Source organism: Salmo trutta, chromosome 2, assembly GCF_901001165.1.
Source record: "Salmo trutta chromosome 2, fSalTru1.1, whole genome shotgun sequence".
Lineage (NCBI taxonomy): Eukaryota > Metazoa > Chordata > Actinopteri > Salmoniformes > Salmonidae > Salmo > Salmo trutta.
This window is the reverse complement of record NC_042958.1, coordinates 42,816,478-42,836,727: the sequence shown is the minus strand read 5'-3', so window position 1 is coordinate 42,836,727 and position 20,250 is coordinate 42,816,478. Positions and strand designations below refer to the sequence as shown.

General features: G+C 42.0%; 1 protein-coding gene across 1 annotated transcript in view; it reads right to left on the bottom strand.

Annotated features, from left to right (window-relative positions):
• LOC115155567 (uncharacterized) overlaps positions 1-20,250 on the bottom strand; it is a 76,372-nt gene that overhangs the window by 16,082 nt on the left and 40,040 nt on the right. The window contains exons 6-11 of the mRNA XM_029702286.1: positions 9,715-9,835; positions 8,749-8,810; positions 8,468-8,593; positions 7,380-7,468; positions 2,479-2,655; positions 2,083-2,279 (exon numbers count right to left, since the gene is read on the bottom strand). Coding sequence (XP_029558146.1) covers positions 2,083-2,279; positions 2,479-2,655; positions 7,380-7,468; positions 8,468-8,593; positions 8,749-8,810; positions 9,715-9,835 — 772 coding nt within the window. The remainder of the gene's footprint in view (positions 1-2,082; positions 2,280-2,478; positions 2,656-7,379; positions 7,469-8,467; positions 8,594-8,748; positions 8,811-9,714; positions 9,836-20,250) is intronic.

Genomic DNA, 20,250 nt, shown 5'->3' with positions numbered 1-20,250 from the left:
CATTGTAAATAAGAATGTGTATGTAACTGACTTGCCAAGTTAAATAAAGGTTCAATTAAAAATACAGGTATATACACAAATAATGAGGACATACAGTACATGCTTATAACAAGTCATAAAGCATCTCTGATCACCTGGATGACACAGTAAAGTAATGTTTACCAGGTAGTTACAGGGAGAAATGTAATTGTGTTTACCAGGTAGTTACAGGGAGAAATAAAGTAATGTTTACCAGGCAGTTACAGGGGTAAATAAAGTCATGTTTAGTAGGCAGTTACAGGGAAAAAGTAAAGCAAATAAAGGTTGACCAGGTAGTTACAGGGAGAAATAAATGTAAGAAATGTTTACCATGTAGTTACAGGGATAAATAAAGTCATGTTTAGTAGGCAGTTACAGGGAGAAATAAAGTGATATTTACAAGGCAGTTACAGAAAGCAATAATGTAATGTGTACCAGGTAGTTACAGGGAGCAAATAACATTTATGATAGCAAATTTCAATTTACAAAAAACCCTGAAGTTTTCATCTTTTGAGCTCCTAGTCATGAAATCTATGCAGCCTACTCAATCACTTTTTATAGCAAATATTTACAGGCCTCCTGGGCCGTATACAGCGTTCCTCACTGAGTTCCTATCGGATCTTGTAGTCATGGCAGATAATATTCACATTTTTGGTGACTTTAATATTCACATGGAAAGTTCCACAGACCCACTCCAAAAGGCTTTCGGAGCCATCATCGACTCAGTGGGTTTTGTCCAACATGTCCCCGGACCTACTCACTGCCACAGTCATACTCTGGACCTAGTTTGGTCCCATGGAATAAATGTTGTGGATCTTAATGTTTTTCCTCATAATCCTGAACTATCGGACCACCATTTTATTACGTTTGCAATCACAACAAATAATCTGCACAGACCCCAACCAAGGATCATCAAAAGTCATGCTATAAATTCTCGGACAACCCAAAGATTCCTAGATGCCCATCAAGACTCCCTCCGCCTACCCAAGGACCTCAGAGTACAAAAATCAGTTAACCACCTAACTGAGGATCTCAATTTAACCTTGCGCAATACCTAAGATGCACTCTAAAAACAAAAAACATTTGTAACAGGAAACTAGCTCCCTGGTATACAGATAATTCACGAGCTCTGAAGGAAGCTTCCAGAAAATTGGAACGGAAATGGCGCTACACCAAACTGGAAGTCTTCCGACTAGCTTGGAAAGACAGTACCATGCAGTATCGAAGAGCCCTCACTGCTGCTCCATCATTCTATTTTTACAACTTAATTGAGGAAAATAAGAACAATCCAAAATTCACAAGCACTTTCTGTTCTTTATTTTTTTGAAACAAGTAATTTTTAAAATTTCACTTCACCAATTTGGACTATTTTGTGTATGTCCATTACATGAAATCCAAATAAAATCAATTTAAATAACAGGTTGTAATTCAACAAAATCAGGAAAACGCCAAGAGGGGTGAATACTTTTGCAAGTCACTGTAGTTACAGTGAGAATTAAAGTAAAGGAATGTTTACCAGGTAGTTACAGGGAGACAATCACATAACATAGACACAGGAGGAAATATGCTTTATGTTAATAACTGTACTTGTAAATTCAGGGGTAGTCCCTAAACGTCAGTAGAGCTCATCTCCCTGCTACTGTCAGTTCAACACCTTAACTGTTGCACAAATAGGTCCACGCTCTTTGAGAAGGTTACTAGCTGTTGCATTAACTTGGCTACAATGGGCTACCAATTCACACTTATTGTGCAAGTGCACAAATTATTTCAAAAGCATCAAGTATGTACGCATGAGCGAGTGAGGAAGTGAGTGAGTTGATTTGAAATATGAGAATATTTATTTATTTTAACCTTTATTTAACTAGGAAAGTCAGTTATGAAGAAATTATTCTTTACAATGATGGCCTACCCTGGCCAAACCCTAACCTGGACAACGCTGGGCCAATTGTGCCAGAGACCAATATGACACTACTTAATTGGGCCAGCAACCGATGTGATCTCACATAAGTTACATTTTCTTTGGCTCATTGCATTATGGGAACAATAGTTTTGTTATGAACATACTTGTTCCTGTGAGCGGCTGTGTCTCTCATGGACTCTCGGAGGCTCTGTAGACCGTGTCTCTTGTCCCTGAGCAGTCCCAGTGCCAGCCCAAGGCGCTGCTCCAGCTCTGGAGATCTCAACCCCGACGCATCCACCTCCCCATCCATTCTCTTCAGCTCTGAACAGAACGCTACCAGGCCGTGGTGTATCTCCTGCACCTAGTGTCAACATTAGATGTCAACAATGAATTAAAGGCCCCTCGATGCTATGCTATTATATGCTAGCAGTAGGCTACCAGGCCGTGGTGGATCTCCAGACCATGGGGTCAACATGAGGAGTCAACAAAGAAGACAAAGAAGAAGAAGACAATGACAAGACAATTACCGGGATGATGGAGAATACTCTACTTTATTTCACCTGCAGGATGACGTTCTGTAGAGAGTCCACCTGTTCATTGAGTTCACGTATCTTTTCCTCTTTACCTGGCTGGCTGACCACCTGTACCTGGCGGGTTTGATTGACTGGGCCGTTGCCAAGGGACCCGTTGAAAGTAGGAGCTAGGGATTGGGGCTGGACAATACTTTTAGGTTTCTCCTGGTGGGTTTTAAAACAAAAAGACAATTAGTTCACGACCCACAACAGTCTACCTAGCAGTATCTAGTGCCAGACAGAACAGCAGTAGGTCAGTAGTCTCTAGTTTCAGACAGAACAGTACAGCAGTAGATCAGTAGTCTCTAGTGTCAGACAGAACAGTACAGCAGTAGATCAGTAGTCTCTAGTATCAGACAGAACAGTACAGCAGTAGGTCAGTAGTCTCTAGTATCAGACAGAACAGAACAGCAGTAGATCAGTAGTCTCTAGTGTCAGACTGGACAGCAGTACATCAGTAGTCTCTAGTGTCAGACAGTACAGCAGTACATCAGTAGTCTCTAGTGTCAGACTGGACAGCAGTACATCAGTAGTCTCTAGTGTCAGACAGGACAGCAGTACATCAGTAGTCTCTAGTGTCAGACTGGACAGCAGTACATCAGTAGTCTCTAGTGTCAGACAGGACAGCAGTACATTAGTAGTCTCTAGTGTCAGACAGGACAGCAGTACATCAGTAGTCTCGAGTGTCAGACAGGACAGCAGTACATCAGTAGTCTCTAGTGTCAGACAGGACAGCAGTACATCAGTAGTCTCTAGTGTCATACAGGACAGCAGTACATCAGTAGTCTCTAGTGTCAGACAGGACAGCAGTACATCAGTAGTCTCTAGTGTCAGACAGGACAGCAGTACATAAACTAAGTTTGAGCCTATTCCTGGAAACATTGAACCACTGTAGTTTACATCAATTATCATTTCTAAAGTGGAAGTTGGAAAAGTTATATTTGAGTGTTTCAGTGAATGGTTAGTGAGGGAGGCCCTGCTCTCTCACTTCCCCAGTTGTTTAGTTAATTTTCATTCCAATCTCCTTAGCGTAGCCTCTCCTGTAGCCTGTTAACTATGTGTCTGTCTATCCCTGTTCTCTCCTCTCTGCACAGGCAACACAAACGCTTCACACCGCATGGCCGCTGCCACTCTAACCTGGTGGTCCCAGCGAGCACAACCCACGTGGAGTTCCAGGTCTCCGGCAGCCTCTGCAACTGCTGGTCTGCAGCCAACAAGGAAGAGTTCATCTCAGCCTATGCTACCCTCCAGTCCCTCGACTTCTTGGAGCTGACGGAAACATGGATTACCACAGAAAACACTGCTACTCCTACTGCTCTCTCCTCGTCTGATCACGTGTTCTCGCATATCCCGAGAGCATCTGGTCAGCGGGATGGTGGCACTGGAATCCTCATCTCTCCTAAGTGGACATTTTCTCTTTCTCCCCTGACCCATCTGTCTATCTCCTCCTTTGAATTCCATGCTGTCACAGTCACTAGCCCATTCAAGCATAACATCCTTATCCTTTATCGCCCTCCAGGTTCCCTTGGAGAGTTCATCAATGAGCTTGATGCCTTGATAAGTTCCTTTCCTGAGGATGGCTCACCCCTCACAATTCTGGGTGACTTTAACCTCCCTACGTCTACCTTTGACTCATTTCTCTCTGCCTCCTTCTTTCCACTCCTCTCCTCTTTTTACCTCACCGTCCCCCCCCTACTCACAAGGCAGGCAATACGCTTGACCTCATCTTTACTAGATGCTGTTCTTCTACTAATCTCACTGCAACTCCCCTCCAAGTCTCCGACCACTACCTTGTATCCTTTTCCCTCTCGCTCTCCTCCAACACTACTCACTCTGCCCCTACTCAGATGGTATTGCGCCATCGCAACCTTCGCTCTCTCTCTCCTGCTACTCTCTCCTCTTCCATCCTATCATCTCTTCCCTCTGCTCAATCCTTCTCCAACCAATCTCCTGATTCTGCCTCCTCAACCCTCCTCTCCTCCCTTTCTGCATCATTTGACTCTCTATGTCCCCTATCCTCCCAGTCGTCTCTGTCCTCCCCTCCTGCTCTGTGGCTTGACGACTCATTGCGAGCTCACAGAACAGGGCTCCGGGCAGCCGAGTGGAAATGGAGGAAAACTAGCCTCCCTGCGGACCTGGCATCTTTTCACTCCCTCCTCTCCACATTTCCTTTCTCTGTTTCTGCTGCTAAAGCCACTTTCTACCACTCTAAATTCCAAGCATCTGCCTCTAACCCTAGGAAGCTCTTTGCCACCTTCTCCTCCCTCCTGAATCCCCCCCCGCCCCCTCCTCCCTCACTGCGAATGACTTTGTCAACCATTTTGAAAAGAAGGTTGATGACATCCGATCCTCGTTTGTTAAGTCAAACGCTACCGCTGGTCCTGCTTACATTGCCCTACCCTATGCTTTGACCTCTTTCTCCCCTCTCTCTCCAGATGAAATCTTGCGACTTGTGACGGCCGGCCGCCCAACAACCTGCCCGCTTGACCCTATCCCCTCCTCTCTTCTCCAGACCATTTCCGGAGACCTTCTCCCTTACCTCACCTCGCTCATCAACTCATCCTTGACCGCTGGCTACGTCCCTTCCGTCTTCAAGAGAGCGAGAGTTGCACCCCTTCTCAAAAAACCTACACTCGATCCCTCCGATGTCAACAACTATAGACGAGTATCCCTTCTTTCTTTTCTCTCCAAAACTCTTGAGCGTGCCGTCCTTGGCCAGCTCTCTTGCTATCTCTCTCAGAATGACCTTCTTGATCCAAATCAGTCAGGTTTCAAGACTGGTCATTCAACTGAGACTGCTCTTCTCTGTGTCACGGAGGCTCTCCCCACTGCTAAAGCTAACTCTCTCTCCTCTGCTCTCATCCTTCTAGACCTATCTGCTGCCTTTGATACTGTGAACCATCAGATCCTCCTCTCCACCCTCTCCGAGTTGGGCATCTCCGGCGCAGCTCACTCTTGGATTGCGTCCTACCTGACGGTTGACAACTCCATTGTGTCCTCCTTCCAGAGGGCTAAGAGCCTTGGCGTGACCCTGGACAACACCCTGTCGTTCTCCGCTAACATCAAGGCAGTGACTCGATCCTGTAGGTTCATGCTCTACAACATTCGTAGAGTACGACCCTGCCTCACACAGGAAGCAGCGCAGGTCCTAATCCAGGCACTTGTCATCTCCCTTCTGGATTACTGCAACTCGCTGTTGGCGGGGCTCCCTGCCTGTGCCATTAAACCCCTACAACTCATCCAGAATGCCTCAGCCCGTCTGGTGTTCAACCTTCCCAAGTTCTCTCACGTCACCCCGCTCCTCTGCACACTCCACTGGCTTCCAGTTGAAGCTCGCATCTGCTACAAGACCATGGTGCTTGCCTATGGAGCTGTGAGGGGAACGGCACCTCCGTACCTTCAGGCTCTGATCAGTCCCTACACCCAAAGAAGGGCACTGCTGCTCGCCTCCCTACCTCTGCGGAAGCACAGTTCCCGCTCAGCCCAGTCAAAACTGTTCGCTGCTCTGGCACCCCAATGGTGGAACAAGCTCCCTCACGACGCCAGGACAGCGGAGTCAATCACCACCTTCCAGAGACACCTGAAACCCCACCTCTTTAAGGAATACCTGGGATAGGATTAAGTAAACCTTCTAACCCCCCCCGTACCCTCGCCCCCATAAAATATATAGATGTACTATTGTAAAGTGGTTGTTCCACTGGATATCATAAGGTGAATGCACCAATTTGTAAGTCGCTCTGGATAAGAGCGTCTGCTAAATTACGTAAATGTAAAATGTAAATGTACATTAGTAGTCTCTAGTGTCAGACAGTACAGCAGTACATCAGTAGTCTATAGTGTCAGACAGGACAGACAGCAGTAGATCAGTAGTCTCTAGTGTCAGACAGTAGAAACAGCAGTACATCAGTAGTCTCTAGTGTCAGACAGTAGAAACAGCAGTAGATCATTAGTCTTTAGTGTCAGACAGGACAGCAGTAGATCAGTATTCTGAATGACACTAGAGACTACTGTTCTAATGCTGTCCTGTCTGACACTAGAGACTACTTTTCTAATGCTGTCCTGTCTGACACTAGAGACTACTTTTCTAATACTGTCCTGTCTGACACTAGATACTACTGTTCTAATGCTTTCCTGTCTGACACTAGAGACTACTGTTCTAATGCTGTCCTGTCTGAAACTAGAGACTACTGTCTGTGACTTCAACAACACTGTTCTGTTTGGCACTAGATCCTACTGTCTGTGACTTCAACAACACTGTCCTGTCTGACACTAGATCGTACTGTCTGTGACTTCAACAACACTGTCCTGTCTGACACTAGATTGTACTGTTTGTGACTTCAACAACAGTGTCCTGTCTGACACTAGATCGTACTGTCTGTGACTTCAACAACACTGTTCTGTTTGGCACTAGATCGTACTGTCTGTGACTTCAACAACACTGTTCTGTTTGATACTATATCGTTCTGTCTGTGACTTCAACAACACTGTCCTGTCTGACACTAGATCGTACTGTCTGTGACTTCAACAACACTGTTCTGTTTGGCACTAGATCGTTCTGTCTGTGACTTCAACAACACTGTTCTCTTTGGCACTAGATCGTACTGTCAGCCTTCCCTGTAGCTCAGTTGGTAGAGCATGGTGTTTGCAACACCAGGGTTGTGGGTTCGATTCCCACGGGGGCCCAGCACAGAAAAAAATGTATGCTATGTATGAAATTGTATGAAATGTATGCATTCACTACTGTAAGTCGCTCTGGATAAGAGCATCTGCTAAATGACTAAAATGTAAAATGTCTGACTTCAACAATGCTGTTCTGTTTGATACTAGAACAGGTTGTCTGTGACTAGTAAGACTGTACATTGTAAGTGGCAATGGTATGCAAGTCTTACCTTTTTGCACAGGTACAACTCTAGATATTTGTTCTCTGAGCTTGCCAAGTCAACTATCTGTTGGTCTGATGACAGCTCCTCTGAAGAACCTTCAAAGCACAGACATAAACATAATTTATTGTCTCCTGTCAATGATATGGCCATTAAATGATATAGTATGTCACAACCCTACTAAAAGCAGTAGACTGGTCCCAGATCTGTTTGTGCTGTCTTGTCATCTCTATATTCGTTGTCAATGTTTGACGTGGCAATGACTAGGAGTTAGCTCTAGAGCACAAACAGATCTGGACCAGGCTTGCGTAACCCTCTGCCTTTACTACAAGTACAGAACAAACAGATCTGGACCAGGCTTGCGTAACCCTCTGCCTTTACTACAAGTACAGAACAAACAGATCTGGACCAGGCTTGCGTAACCCTCTGCCTTTACTACAAGTATAGAACAAACAGATCTGGGACCAGTCTAGTGTAAACCTATACTACAAGACCTGAAGAGGTCTTTGCCTACAGTCAGCCAGCCAGTCAGTCAGTCAGTTAGCCAGCCAGTAAGTCAGCCAGTCAGCCAGTCAGTCTCAGCCAGCCTGTTAGCCAGTCAGTCTCAGCCAGTCAGTCTCAGCCTTGTCAGCCAGTCAGCCAGTTAGCCAGTTAGTCTCAGCTAGTCAGCCAGCCATTTAGCCAGTCAGTCTCAACCAGTCAGCCAGTCAGTCAGCCAGTTAGCCAGCCTGTCCATCTCAGCCTGTGAGCCAGTCATTCAGCCCGTCAGTCATAGCCATTCAGCCAGTCAGCCATTCAGCCAGCCAGTCAGTCAGCCATTCAGCCAGCCATTCAGCCAGTCAGCCATTCAGCCAGTCAGCCATTCAGCCAGTCAGTCAGCCAGTCAGCCAGTCAGTCAGCCAGTCAGCCAGTCAGTCAGCCAGCCAGCCAGCCAGTCAGCCAGTCAGCCAGTCAGTCGGCCAGCCAGTCAGTCAGTCAGCCAGCCAGTCAGCCATTCAGCCAGTCAGCCAGTCAGTCAGCCAGTCAGTCAGCCAGTCAGCCAGCCAGCCAGTCAGTCAGTCAGTCCATCTTTCATACTATGAGTGGTTAACACAGACCTGGTTTGTCTGTGAGGCTGAAGAGTTCCTTGTCCTCTGTCATTCCTAGCATCCTTAGACAGGACTCCATCACCTTCCCCACTGTGGTCTCTCTGGGGGTCCGCAGGTGGACTATCTGCACTGACGCTGAATCACACGCCATGACATTATGATCAGGGGCAGTCCATATGGAATCACTAGCTAGTTGTATGTGCAAGTTATAGTGCCAGTAAAATGACCAGTCCTGAGATATATAGAAGTAATGCACACATTGATTCTTAACAGATTTAATATCAAGAAACCATTTATGGTGATCTCCATCAGCAGAGAGGTCCTCTGGTTCATAGGGTTAGGGTTTTTGCATCTATTACAGGGAGAAAAGAAAAATACTCACTCAGGTCATATTGACAGTATAGAACATAATAGAATATAAAATAGAATAGAATATAGAACAGAATAGAATATAGAACAGAATAGAATAGAATATAGAACAGAATATAGAACAGAATAGAATATAGAACAGAAAATAATAGAACATAGAACAGAATAGAATATAGAACAGAATAGAATATAGAACAGAATATAGAACAGAATAGAATATAGAACAGAATAGAACATAGAACATAATAGAATAGAATAGAACAGAATAGAATAGAATAGAATAGAATAGAATATAGAACAGAATTGAATATAGAAGAGAACAGAATAGAATAGAATATACAGCAGAATAGAATATAGAACAGAATAGAATATAAAACAGAATAGAATATAGAACAGAATGGAAAAGAATATAGAACAGAATAGAATATAGAACAGAATAGAATATAGAACAGAATAGAACAGAATTGAATATAGAACAGAACAGAATAGAATATAGAACAGAACAGAATATAGAACAGAACATATATACAACAGAATTGAATATAGAAAAGAAAATAATAGAATATAGAATATAGAGCGAATAGAATATAGAACTGAATAGAATAGAATATAGAACAGAATAGAATATAGAACAGAATAGAGTATAGAACAGAATATAATATAGAATAGAATAGAACAGAATATAGAACAGAACAGAATATAGAACAGAACAGAATAGAATAGAATATAAGAATAGAATAGAATATAGAACAGAATACAATATAGAACAGAATACAATATAGAACAGAATTGAATATAGAACAGAACAGAACAGAATAGAATATAGAACAGAATATAGACCATAATAGAATGATGGGTCAGTACTGAGAATAGCTAAGCATACATACCTGAATTTAAAGGATTTCTTTTGATTCACGTTAAGGCAGCTTACACGCTGGGAGGACTTTGATTGGCTCATGGTCACCAATGCTGCTGTGAATTTCTGTATGTTGTTAGGACCAAAGGTTTCTACGAGGAGAGAAAACAGCTAGCTACTTGAAGGAGGATTGGGGGAGTAACATTGAAAAGCGCTTTGATAATCTGGAAAAAGACTATATAAATCCAATCAACTATTATTTTTATTACTTATGAATGCCGTACATGCTGAGATGACACATTCAACAATCAAGGGAAATATGTGATTGATTGATGGGTTGGTTGACTGATTGATTGACTGATTGGCAGATAGATTGATAGATAGATGGATCTTCTGATCGATTAACCCCCCAAAAAAGTGTCACATACACTGGAAAGCTGCAGTGTAATGTGTTGTTTTACAGGGTCAGCCATAGTAGTATGATAGGTACAGTGTAATGTGTTGTTTTACAGGGTCAGCCATAGTAGTATGATAGGTGTTGTTTTACGGGGTCAGCTATAGTAGTATGATAGGTGTTGTTGTACAGGGTCAGCCATAGTAGTATGATAGGTGCAGTGTAATGTGTTGTTGTACAGGGTCAGCCATAGCAGTATGATAGGTGTTGTTTTACAGGGTCAGTCATAGTAGTATGATAGGTGTTGTTTTACAGGGTCAGTCATAGTAGTATGATAGGTGTTGTTTTACAGGGTCAGTCATAGTAGTATGATAGGTGTCGTTTTACAGGGTCAGCCACTGTAGTATGGCAGGTGCAGTGTAATGTGTTGTTTTACAGGGTCAGCCGTAGTAGTATGATAGATGTTGTTTTACAGGGTCAGCCATAGTAGTATGATAGGTGCAGTGTAATGTGTTGTTTTACAGGGTCAGCCGTAGTAGTATGATAGGTGTTGTTTAACAGGGTCAGCCATGGAAGTATGATAGGTGCAGTGTAATGTGTTGTTATACAGGGTCAGCCGTAGTAGTATGATAGGTGTTGTTTTACAGGGTCAGCCATAGTAGTATGATAGGTGCAGTGTAATGTGTTGTTTTACAGGGTCAGCCATAGTAGTATGATAGGTGTTGTTTTACAGGGTCAGCCATAGTAGTATGATAGGTACAGTGTAATGTGTTGTTTTACAGGGTCAGCCATAGTAGTATGATAGGTGTTGTTTTACAGGGTCAGCCATAGTAGTGTAGTAGGTGCAGTGTAATGTGTTGTTTTACAGGGTCAGCCGTAGTAGTATGATAGGTATTGTTTTACAGGGTCAGCCATAGTAATATGATAGGTGTTGTTTTACATTGTCAGCCATAGTTGTATGATAGGTGTTGTTTTATAGTGTCAGTCATAGTAGTATGATAGTTGTTGTTTTACAGGGTCAGCCATAGTAGTATTATAGGTGTTGTTTTACAGGGTCAGCCATAGTAGTATGATAGGTGCAGCGTAATGTGTTGTTTTACAGGGTCAGCCGTAGTAGTATGATAGGTGTTGTTTTACAGGGTCAGTCGTAGTAGTATGATAGGTGTTGTTTTACAGGGTCAGCCACTGTAGTATGACAGGTGCAGTGTAATGTGTTGTTTTACAGGGTCAGCCGTAGTAGTATGATAGGTGTTGTTTTACAGGGTCAGTCATAGTAGTACGATAGGTGCATTGTAATGTGTTGTTTTACAGGGTCAGCCGTAGTAGTATGATAGGTGTTGTTTAACAGGGTCAGCCATGGAAGTATGATAGGTGCAGTGTAATGTGTTGTTATACAGGGTCAGCCGTAGTAGTATGATAGGTGTTGTTTTACAGGGTCAGCCATAGTAGTATGATAGGTGCAGTGTAATGTGTTGTTTTACAGGGTCAGCCATAGTAGTATGATAGGTGTTGTTTTACAGGGTCAGCCATAGTAGTATGATAGGTACAGTGTAATGTGTTGTTTTACAGGGTCAGCCATAGTAGTATGATAGGTGTTGTTTTACAGGGTCAGCCATAGTAGTGTAGTAGGTGCAGTGTAATGTGTTGTTTTACAGGGTCAGCCGTAGTAGTATAATAGGTATTGTTTTACAGGGTCAGCCATAGTAATATGATAGGTGTTGTTTTACATTGTCAGCCATAGTTGTATGATAGGTGTTGTTTTATAGTGTCAGTCATAGTAGTATGATAGTTGTTGTTTTACAGGGTCAGCCATAGTAGTATTATAGGTGTTGTTTTACAGGGTCAGCCATAGTAGTATGATAGGTGCAGTGTAATGTGTTGTTTTACAGGGTCAGCCGTAGTAGTATGATAGGTGTTGTTTTACAGGGTCAGTCGTAGTAGTATGATAGGTGTTGTTTTACAGGGTCAGCCACTGTAGTATGACAGGTGCAGTGTAATGTGTTGTTTTACAGGGTCAGCCGTAGTAGTATGATAGGTGTTGTTTTACAGGGTCAGTCATAGTAGTACGATAGGTGCATTGTAATGTGTTGTTTTACAGGGTCAGCCGTAGTAGTATGATAGGTGTTGTTTAACAGGGTCAGCCATGGAAGTATGATAGGTGCAGTGTAATGTGTTGTTGTACAGAGTCAGCCATAGTAGTATGATAGGTGTTGTTTTACAGGGTCAGCCATAGTAGTATTATAGGTGTTGTTTTACAGGGTCAGCCATAGTAGTATGATAGGTGCAGTGTAATGTGTTGTTTTACAGGGTCAGCCATAGTAGTATGTTAGGTGTTGTTTTACAGGGTCAGCCATAGTAATATGATACGTGTTGTTGTACAGAGTCAGCCATAGAAGTATGATAGGTGCAGTGGAATGTGTTGTTTTACAGGGTCATCCGTAGTAGTATGATAGGTGTTGTTTTACAGGGTCAGTCATAGTAGTACGATAGGTGCAGTGTAATGTGTTGTTTTACAGGGTCAGCCATAGTAGTATGATAGGTGTTGTTTTACAGGGTCAGCCATAGTAATATGATAGTTGTTGTTGTACAGGGTCAGCCATAGTAGTATGACAGGTGCTGTTTTACAGGGTCAGCCATAGAAATATGATAGGTGTTGTTTTACAGGGTCAGCCATAGTAGTATGATAGGTGTTGTTTGACAGCGTCAGTCATAGTAGTATGATAGGTATTGTTTTACAGGGTCAGCCATAGTAATATGATAGGTGTTGTTGTACAGGGTCAGCCATAGTAGTATGATAGGTGTTGTTTTACAGGGTCAGCCATAGAAATATGATAGGTGTTGTTTTACAGGGTCAGCCATAGTAGTATGATAGGTGTTGTTTGACAGCGTCAGTCGTAGTAGTATGATAGGTGTTGTTTTACAGGGTCAGCCTTGGTAGTATGATAGGTGTTGTTTTACAGGGTCAGTCATAGTAGTATGATAGGTGCAGTGTAATGTGTTGTTTTACAGGGTCAGCCATAGTAATATGATAGGTGTTGTTTTACATTGTCAGCCATAGTAGTATGATAGGTGTTGTTTTATAGTGTCAGTCATAGTAGCATGATAGTTGTTGTTTTACAGGGTCAGCCATAGTAGTATTATAGGTGTTGTTTTACAGGGTCAGCCATAGTAGTATGATAGGTGCAGTGTAATGTGTTGTTTTACAGGGTCAGCCGTAGTAGTATGATAGGTGTTGTTTTACAGGGTCAGTCGTAGTAGTATGATAGGTGTTGTTTTACAGGGTCAGCCACTGTAGTATGACAGGTGCAGTGTAATGTGTTGTTTTACAGGGTCAGCCGTAGTAGTATGATAGATGTTGTTTTACAGGGTCAGTCATAGTAGTACGATAGGTGCAGTGTAATGTGTTGTTTTACAGGGTCAGCCGTAGTAGTATGATAGGTGTTGTTTAACAGGGTCAGCCATGGAAGTATGATAGGTGCAGTGTAATGTGTTGTTGTACAGAGTCAGCCATAGTAGTATGATAGGTGTTGTTTTACAGGGTCAGCCATAGTATTATTATATGTGTTGTTTTACAGGGTCAGCCATAGTAATATGATAGGTGTTGTTTTACAGGGTCAGCCATAGTAGTATGATAGGTGTTGTTTTACAGGGTCAGCCATAGAAATATGATAGGTGTTGTTTTACAGGGTCAGCCATAGTAGTATGATAGGTGTTGTTTTATAGTGTCAGTCATAGTAGTATGATAGCTGTTGTTTTACAGGGTCAGCCATAGTAGTATTATAGGTTTTGTTTTACAGGGTCAGCCATAGTAGTATGATAGGTGCAGTGTAATGTGTTGTTTTACAGGGTCAGCCGTAGTAGTATGATAGGTGTTGTTTTACAGGGTCAGTCGTAGTAGTATGATAGGTGTTGTTTTACAGGGTCAGCCACTGTAGTATGACAGGTGCAGTGTAATGTGTTGTTTTACAGGGTCAGCCGTAGTAGTATGATAGGTGTTGTTTTACAGGGTCAGTCATAGTAGTACGATAGGTGCAGTGTAATGTGTTGTTTTACAGGGTCAGCCGTAGTAGTATGATAGGTGTTGTTTAACAGGGTCAGCCATGGAAGTATGATAGGTGCAGTGTAATGTGTTGTTGTACAGAGTCAGCCATAGTAGTATGATAGGTGTTGTTTTACAGGGTCAGCCATAGTAGTATTATAGGTGTTGTTTTACAGGGTCAGCCATAGTAGTATGATAGGCGCAGTGTAATATGTTGTTTTACAGGGTCAGCCATAGTAGTATGTTAGGTGTTGTTTTACAGGGTCAGCCATAGTAATATGATACGTGTTGTTGTACAGAGTCAGCCATAGAAGTATGATAGGTGCAGTGGAATGTGTTGTTTTACAGGGTCATCCGTAGTAGTATGATAGGTGTTGTTTTACAGGGTCAGTCATAGTAGTACGATAGGTGCAGTGTAATGTGTTGTTTTACAGGGTCAGCCATAGTAGTATGATAGGTGTTGTTTTACAGGGTCAGCCATAGTAATATGATAGGTGTTGTTGTACAGGGTCAGCCATAGTAGTATGACAGGTGCTGCTTTACAGGGTCAGCCATAGAAATATGATAGGTGTTGTTTTACAGGGTCAGCCATAGTAGTATGATAGGTGTTGTTTGACAGCGTCAGTCATAGTAGTATGATAGGTATTGTTTTACAGGGTCAGCCATAGTAATATGATAGGTGTTGTTGTACAGAGTCAGCCATAGTAGAATGATAGGTGTTGTTTTACAAGGTCAGCCATAGTAATATGATAGGTGTTGTTTTACAGGGTCAGCCATGGTAGTATGAAAGGTGTTGTTTTACAGGGTCAGTCATAGTAGTATGATAGCTGCAGTGTAATGTGTTGTTTTACAGGGTCAGCCATAGTAATATGATAGGTGTTGTTTTACATTGTCAGCCATAGTACTATGATAGGTGTTGTTTTACAGTGTCAGTCATAGTAATATGATAGGTGTTGTTTTACAGTGTCAGCCATAGTAGTATTATAGGTGTTGTTTTACAGGGTCAGCCATAGTGGTTTGATAGGTGCAGTGTAATGTGTTGTTTTACAGGGTCAGCCGTAGTAGAATGATAGGTGTTGTTTTACAGGGTCAGCCATAGTAGTGTATTAGGTGCAGTGTAATGTGTTGTTTTACAGGGTCAGCCGTAGTAGTATAATAGGTATTGTTTTACAGGGTCAGCCATAGTAATATGATAGGTGTTGTTGTACAGAGTCAGCCATAGTAGTATGATAGGTGTTGTTTTACAGGGTCAGCCATAGTAATATGATAGGTGTTGTGTTACAGGGTCAGCCATGGTAGGATGATAGGTGTTGTTTTACAGGGTCAGTCATAGTAGTATGATAGGTGCAGTGTAATGTGTTGTTTTACTGGGTCAGCCATAGTAATATGATAGGTGTTGTTTTACATTGTCAGCCATAGTAGTATGATAGGTGTTGTTTTACAGTGTCAGTCATAGTAGTATGATAGGTGTTGTTTTACAGGGTCAGCCATAGTAGTATTATAGGTGTTGTTTTACAGGGTCAGCCATAGTAGTATGATAGGTGCAGTGTAATGTGTTGTTTTACAGGGTCAGCCGTAGCAGTATGATAGGTATTATTTTACAAGGTCAGCCATAGTAACATTATAGGTGTTGTTGTACAGAGTCAGCCATAGAAGTATGATAGGTGCAGTGGAATGTGTTGTTTTACAGGGTCAGCCGTAGTAGTATTATAGGTGTTGTTTTACAGGGTCAGTCATAGTAGTATGATAGGTGTTGTTTTACAGGGTCAGCTACTGTAGTATGACAGGTGCCTTGTAATGTGTTGTTTTACAGGGTCAGCCGTAGTAGTATGATAGGTGTTGTTTTACAGGGTCAGTCATAGAAGTACGATAGGTGCAGTGTAATGTGTTGTTGAACAGGGTCAGCCGTAGTAGTATGATAGGTGTTGTTTAACAGGGTCAGCCATGGAAGTATGATAGGTGCAGTGTAATGTGTTGTTGTACAGAGTCAGCCATAGTAGTATGATAGGTGTTGTTTTACAGGGTCAGCCATAGTAGTATGATAGGTGCAGTGTAATGTGTCGTTGTACAGAGTCAGCCATAGTAGTATGATAGGTGTTGTTTTACAGGGTCAGCCATAGTAATATGATAGGTGTTGTGTTACAGGGTCAGCCATGGTAGTATGATAGGTGTTGTTTTACAGGGTCAGTCATAGTAGTATGATAGGTGCAGTGTAATGTGTTGTTTTACTGGGTCAGCCATAGTAATATGATAGGTGTTGTTTTACAGGGTCAGCCATAGTCATATTATAGGTGTTGTTTTACAGGGTCAGCCATAGTAGTATGATAGGTGCAGTGTAATGTGTTATTTTACAGTGTCAGCCGTAGTAGTATGATAGGTGTTGTTTTACAGGGTCAGCCATAGTAATATGATAGGTGTTGTTGTAAAGAGTCAGCCATAGAAGTATGATAGGTGCAGTGGAATGTGAGGTTTTACAGGGTCAGCCATAGTAGTATGATAGGTGTTGTTTTACAGGGTCAGCCATAGTAATATGATAGGTGTTGTTGTACAGGGTCAGCCATAGTAGTATGATAGGTGTTGTTTTACAGGGTCAGCCATAGAAATATGATAGGTGTTGTTTTACAGGGTCAGCCATAGTAGTATGATAGGTGTTGTTTGACAGAGTCAGTCGTAGTAGTATGTGTCGTGTCTTTGGCTATGCCGGATTAAGTGATATGACATGCTAACTTATAAAATTATTTCTCTGTAATTAATATTACCTGATTAAGCTAATCATGTAAATGTAATTAACTAGAAAGTCGGGGCACCACAGAAGAACGTTTATAGAGCTGTTATCCTCTGAATAAACTCTTAAAATACTTAGTAATATTTTACCTCGATAGCAGTCAATCTTAACCCGTATGTTGTTTCAGTCTCATCATGAAAGTTGTAATTCTTGGTTATCTGCACGAACCCAGTCTTTACTAAAATCATCCATACATCAATTGTCTTAAAATCATTTATTTACTACACTAAGTAATTAACAGAAAACATACAAACAGTAATTATCGTCACACAGGATTGGTAGGGGAATGGGCCCTACTGGCTAACAAGCATGGCTGGTCTGTTAGACAATGGGTCATAAAACGGTAAGCTGAGAAGTTACACAGAGTTCATTAATATTAACAATTGACAATTGAAGGCTCACTCATTCGGGAACGTTTGCAATCAATATATATTTACGCTCATGTGTCGTCGGGATTCTTGTTGGAGAGTTTTGTTCTGATGGAGAGTTTGTCAGCGTTCTCTCTCTCTCTCTCTCGGTTAGAATGGATCGTTCAGAGCGACATTCATGAATGTCGTCATAGAATGGATGTGGTTGGTCTTCGCGTTCGATGATATAATTTACTTAGCTGCAGACTAATAATTAATATCAAAGACTTGTTCTTATTCTGTCGGTCTCGATAGTAAAAGTTAACCACGTGGTATAGTTCACTTTCAGTAGAGTACTTGGCTGGTCAAACCTATGGGCCAAACTCACGATGGAGTGTAGGCCTGGTCTGTAGAAATGTAAATCAGGGGGTGTTTTATAGTACCCAGAGAACAGGCTTGTCAAATGACGCCTGGTCCTGTATGTGTCCCTGGGGGCGTGCCTATGACTGGGCTAGACTTGGTTACAGAAATATGATTCTATCACATTAACATCAGTACATAGCATCTCAATGTATTACAAATAGCTTTATCCTTAATAATACATTGTATACACCCATGTGGATTCAGTCTCATCGCTGAGGCTATCATGTAGACCGTTTTAGGGTAATATGGCTATATTGTCTCTTCTGAGTATCACAAAATTGTACCAAGTGGATCAGTTCGTAGCTGGAGTCTTCATCAATCTTCCATATCTTCTCCAGAACACACATGTCGCTAGGTTCTCCAATTCTATGAGTTGGAAGAATTTCCTTTGTCTCTCTATGAAACATGTTGTAGTAGATTCTCCTCTTGGAATTTTTACAACCCTGGGTTGGGGGGGAAGGTAGGTTGGGTGATGGTACAAAGGGGAGGGGGTCAACTGTCCTTCCTGTACCCAAAGAGGCCAACGTCATGACATATGATAGGTGTTGTTTTACAGGGTCAGCCATGGTAGTATGATAGGTGTTGTTTTACAGGGTCAGTCATAGTAGTATGATAGGTGCAGTGTAATGTGTTGTTTTACAGGGTCAGCCATAGTAATATGATAGGTGTTGTTGTACAGAGTCAGCCATAGTAGTATGATAGGTGTTGTTTTACAGGGTCAGCCATAGTAATATGATAGGTGTTGTTTTACAGGGTCAGCCATAGTAGTATGATAGGTGTTGTTTTACAGGGTCAGCCATAGAAATATGATAGGTGTTGTTTTACAGGGTCAGCCATAGTAGTATGATAGGTGTTGTTTGACAGCATCAGTCATAGTAGTATGATAGGTGTTGTTTTACAGGGTCAGCCTTGGTAGTATGATAGGTGTTGTTTTACAGGGTCAGTCATAGTAGTATGATAGGTGCAGTGTAATGTGTTGTTTTACAGGGTCAGCCATAGTAATATGATAGGTGTTGTTGTACAGAGTCAGCCATAGTAGTATGATAGGTGTTGTTTTACAGGGTCAGCCATAGTAAAATTATAGGTGTTGTTTTACAGGGTCAGCCATGGTAGTATGATAGGTGTTGTTTTACAGGGTCAGTCATAGTAGTATGATAGGTGTTGTTTTACAGGGTCAGCCATAGTAGTATGATAGGTGCAGTGTAATGTGTTGTTTTACAGGGTCAGCCATAGTAATATGATAGGTGTTGTTTTACATTGTCAGCCATAGTAGTAGGATAGGTGTTGTTTTATAGTGTCAGTCATAGTAGTATGATAGTTGTTGTTTTACAGGGTCAGCCATAGTAGTATTATAGGTGTTGTTTTACAGGGTCAGCCATAGTAGTATGTTAGGTGCAGTGTAATGTGTTGTTTTACAGGGTCAGCCGTAGTAGTATGATAGGTGTTGTTTTACAGGGTCAGTCATAGTAGTATGATAGGTGTTGTTTTACAGGGTCAGCCACTGTAGTATGAGAGGTGCCTTGTAATGTGTTGTTTTACAGGGTCAGTCATAGTAGTACGATAGGTGCAGTGTAATGTGTTGTTGAACAGGGTCAGCCGTAGTAGTATGATAGGTGTTGTTTAACAGGGTCAGCCATGGAAGTATGATAGGTGCAGTGTAATGTGTTGTTGTACAGAGTCAGCCATAGTAGTATGATAGGTGTTGTTTTACAGGGTCAGCCATAGTAGTATGATAGGTGCAGTATAATGTGTCGTTGTACAGAGTCAGCCATAGTAGTATGATAGGTGTTGTTTTACAGGGTCAGCCATAGTAATATGATAGGTGTTGTGTTACAGGGTCAGCCATGGTAGTATGATAGGTGTTGTTTTACAGGGTCAGTCATAGTAGTATGATAGGTGCAGTGTAATGTGTTGTTTTACTGGGTCAGCCATAGTAATATGATAGGTGTTGTTTTACAGGGTCAGCCATAGTCATATTATAGGTGTTGTTTTACAGGGTCAGCCATAGTAATATGATACGTGTTGTTGTACAGAGTCAGCCATAGAAGTATGATAGGTGCAGTGGAATGTGTTGTTTTACAGGGTCATCCGTAGTAGTATTATAGGTGTTATTTTACAGGGTCAGTCATAGTAGTACGATAGGTGCAGTGTAATGTGTTGTTTTACAGGGTCAGCCATAGTAGTATGATAGGTGTTGTTTTACAGGGTCAGCCATAGTAATATGATAGGTGTTGTTGTACAGGGTCAGCCATAGTAGTATGACAGGTGCTGCTTTACAGGGTCAGCCATAGAAATATGATAGGTGTTGTTTTACAGGGTCAGCCATAGTAGTATGATAGGTGTTGTTTGACAGCGTCAGTCATAGTAGTATGATAGGTATTGTTTTACAGGGTCAGCCATAGTAATATGATAGGTGTTGTTGTACAGAGTCAGCCATAGTAGAATGATAGGTGTTGTTTTACAAGGTCAGCCATAGTAATATGATAGGTGTTGTTTTACAGGGTCAGCCATGGTAGAATGAAAGGTGTTGTTTTACAGGGTCAGTCATAGTAGTATGATAGCTGCAGTGTAATGTGTTG